The sequence below is a fragment of the Papaver somniferum genome, unplaced genomic scaffold, assembly GCF_003573695.1.
Source record: "Papaver somniferum cultivar HN1 unplaced genomic scaffold, ASM357369v1 unplaced-scaffold_10, whole genome shotgun sequence".
Lineage (NCBI taxonomy): Eukaryota > Viridiplantae > Streptophyta > Magnoliopsida > Ranunculales > Papaveraceae > Papaver > Papaver somniferum.
Genome location: NW_020618825.1, coordinates 18,272,744 through 18,275,078, shown reverse-complemented (window position 1 = coordinate 18,275,078; position 2,335 = coordinate 18,272,744). Strand labels below are relative to the sequence as shown.

Sequence of the window (2,335 nt, the reverse complement as noted above, 5' to 3'; positions counted from 1 at the left end):
CCGAATTAAGGTCCCTGCAAGGTGCAAGACTGTGTGTCATATACACATTTGGTTGTCAGTGTTTTTTCATTTCCTTTTCTTATCTTATCTTAAGATCTTAAATGCATATAATAATATAAAGATTAATGACGACACTTACTAATTACGTGCTCAACTGTATCAAAGAGTCCCACCAATTATGGCTTCTTAACCATCTCAAGAGTCAACAACAACCAAAAAGGGTGCTTTTCTCTGTTATCAAAATATATTCTACACAAATCCTCCTTCTAGCTGCAGTAACCAAATCTGAAACAATGGAGTCCCAAGAAGAAACAGCAAGAACACCACTCCTCCTGAACCCCAGCAGATGGAGAAGCTACATCACCCGTTCGTCAAATTTCAATCTGAAAACAAACATATGGTCAGAACTAGGAGGTTCAGTTGGCGATTTAGGAACTTACATACCAATTGTACTAGCACTTTCGTTAGTCAATCATCTTGATTTGGGTACAACTTTGATCTTCACTGCTTTTTACAATATCGTAACTGGGTCTCTCTTTGGTATTCCGATGCCAGTTCAACCTATGAAATCAATAGCAGCTGTTGCAATTTCTGAATCCCAAACTCATCTTACTATACCTCAGATCATGGCTGCTGGAATTTCAACTGCTTCTGTTCTTCTGATTCTTGGTGCTACTGGTCTCATGTCTGTTTTTTATAAATTCATTCCGTTGCCGGTTGTTCGCGGTGTTCAGCTCTCGCAAGGTCTTGCATTTGCGTTTACTGCTATTAAGTACATCCGTTATGATCAGAATTTTACGACGGGGAAATCGGGTTTGGCGCGTCCATGGCTTGGTCTTGATGGATTAGTTCTGTCTCTATCTGCAATTCTCTTTATAATCTTAGTTACTGGTGCCGGTGGTGATGATGATGTTAACCGGAATCCGACAATTCCACAATCAGAAGAACCGGATAGTAGTTCATCGAACGGATCTCGCCGTCGTGGTGCTGGTGATCGGAGATTGAGAATTTTAAAAGCAATTCCAGCTGCTCTTTTAGTTTTCATGTTTGGGTTATTACTCTGTTTTGTCAGAGATCCAAGTATTGTGAAGAGTCTAATATTTGGCCCGTCTAGAATTGCTATTGTTAAAATTACATGGGAAGATTGGAAAATTGGGTTTGTCAGAGCTGCAATTCCAAAAATTCCCTTGTCAGTTTTAAATTCAGTGATTGCCGTCTGCAAATTATCAACTGATTTGTTCCCTGACAGAGAAGTAACTGCAGCTTCAGTTTCAGTAAGTGTTGGTCTGATGAACTTAGTTGGGTGTTGGTTTGGTGCAATGCCATGTTGCCATGGTGCAGGTGGATTAGCAGGACAATACAGATTTGGTGGAAGAAGTGGTGCTTCTGTTTTGTTTTTGGGTATTGGGAAATTGATCTTGGGTCTTGTTTTTGGGAATTCATTTGTGAGGATTTTGTCAGAGTTTCCGATTGGGATACTGGGTGTAATGTTGTTGTTTTCTGGGATTGAATTAGCAATGGCTTCTAGAGATATGAAGAGTAAAGAAGAATCATTTGTCATGTTGGTTTGTGCTGCTGTTTCTTTGACAGGGTCTAGTGCTGCTTTGGGTTTTGGTGTTGGGATTGTTGTATTTGTGTTGGTTAAATTGAGGAACATGGATTTCAGCTCTAATTGGTTTTCCAAATGTGAATCTTCTGTGGATGCTAATGACAACTAGTCTGAATATATTTCCCTGGGACGATGATCTAATTGTGTTTGTGTTTATGGATGCAACAGCATGTTATACTGTAATCATTTTCATGGTGTACATATATTATTTTTCTATTAATTAAATCCACCGTATTTATATCCGAGGGAAGATTCATGGACAGTCTTAGATGGACAAGGTCAGACAAGATTTGCATCATTTTCTCCGCAAAACTCAAACGACAATAAATTTAAGTGTAATATTTTGTTGATATGTTCCTCTTATAAGACTCTACATTCCTACAAAAAATGAACACAATTCGAGATGTATTAAACGACCATCTATCCCTTTGAATATCAGACGTTCAAATTTAACGGTTGAAATTAAGATTGGTAGATGGTGAGATTTGCTATCTCGAATTGCGTTCATATTTTTGTAGAAATATAGGGTCTTATAAGAGGAACATATCATCAAAACATTACACTTAAATTCATTGTCGTTTGGGTTTTGCAGAGAAAATGACGCAAATCTTGTCTGACCTTGTCCATCTAAGAGTGTCCATGGATCTTACCTCACATTCTTCACTTTTTTGCTTTCCAAAAGATGTGTCAAGGAAAAAAGCAAAAAATAAATTATTTAAGGCCCTT

General features: G+C 38.0%; 1 protein-coding gene across 1 annotated transcript; it reads left to right on the top strand.

Moving 5' to 3' along the window:
• The first annotated feature begins 211 nt into the window (after positions 1-211).
• On the top strand, positions 212-1,851 carry LOC113326099 (molybdate transporter 2-like). Its single transcript, XM_026573895.1, has one exon. It carries the CDS (start codon positions 294-296, stop codon positions 1,716-1,718), a length of 1,425 nt encoding a protein of 474 aa, XP_026429680.1. The 5' UTR covers positions 212-293; the 3' UTR covers positions 1,719-1,851.
• Positions 1,852-2,335: the final 484 nt, after the last annotated feature.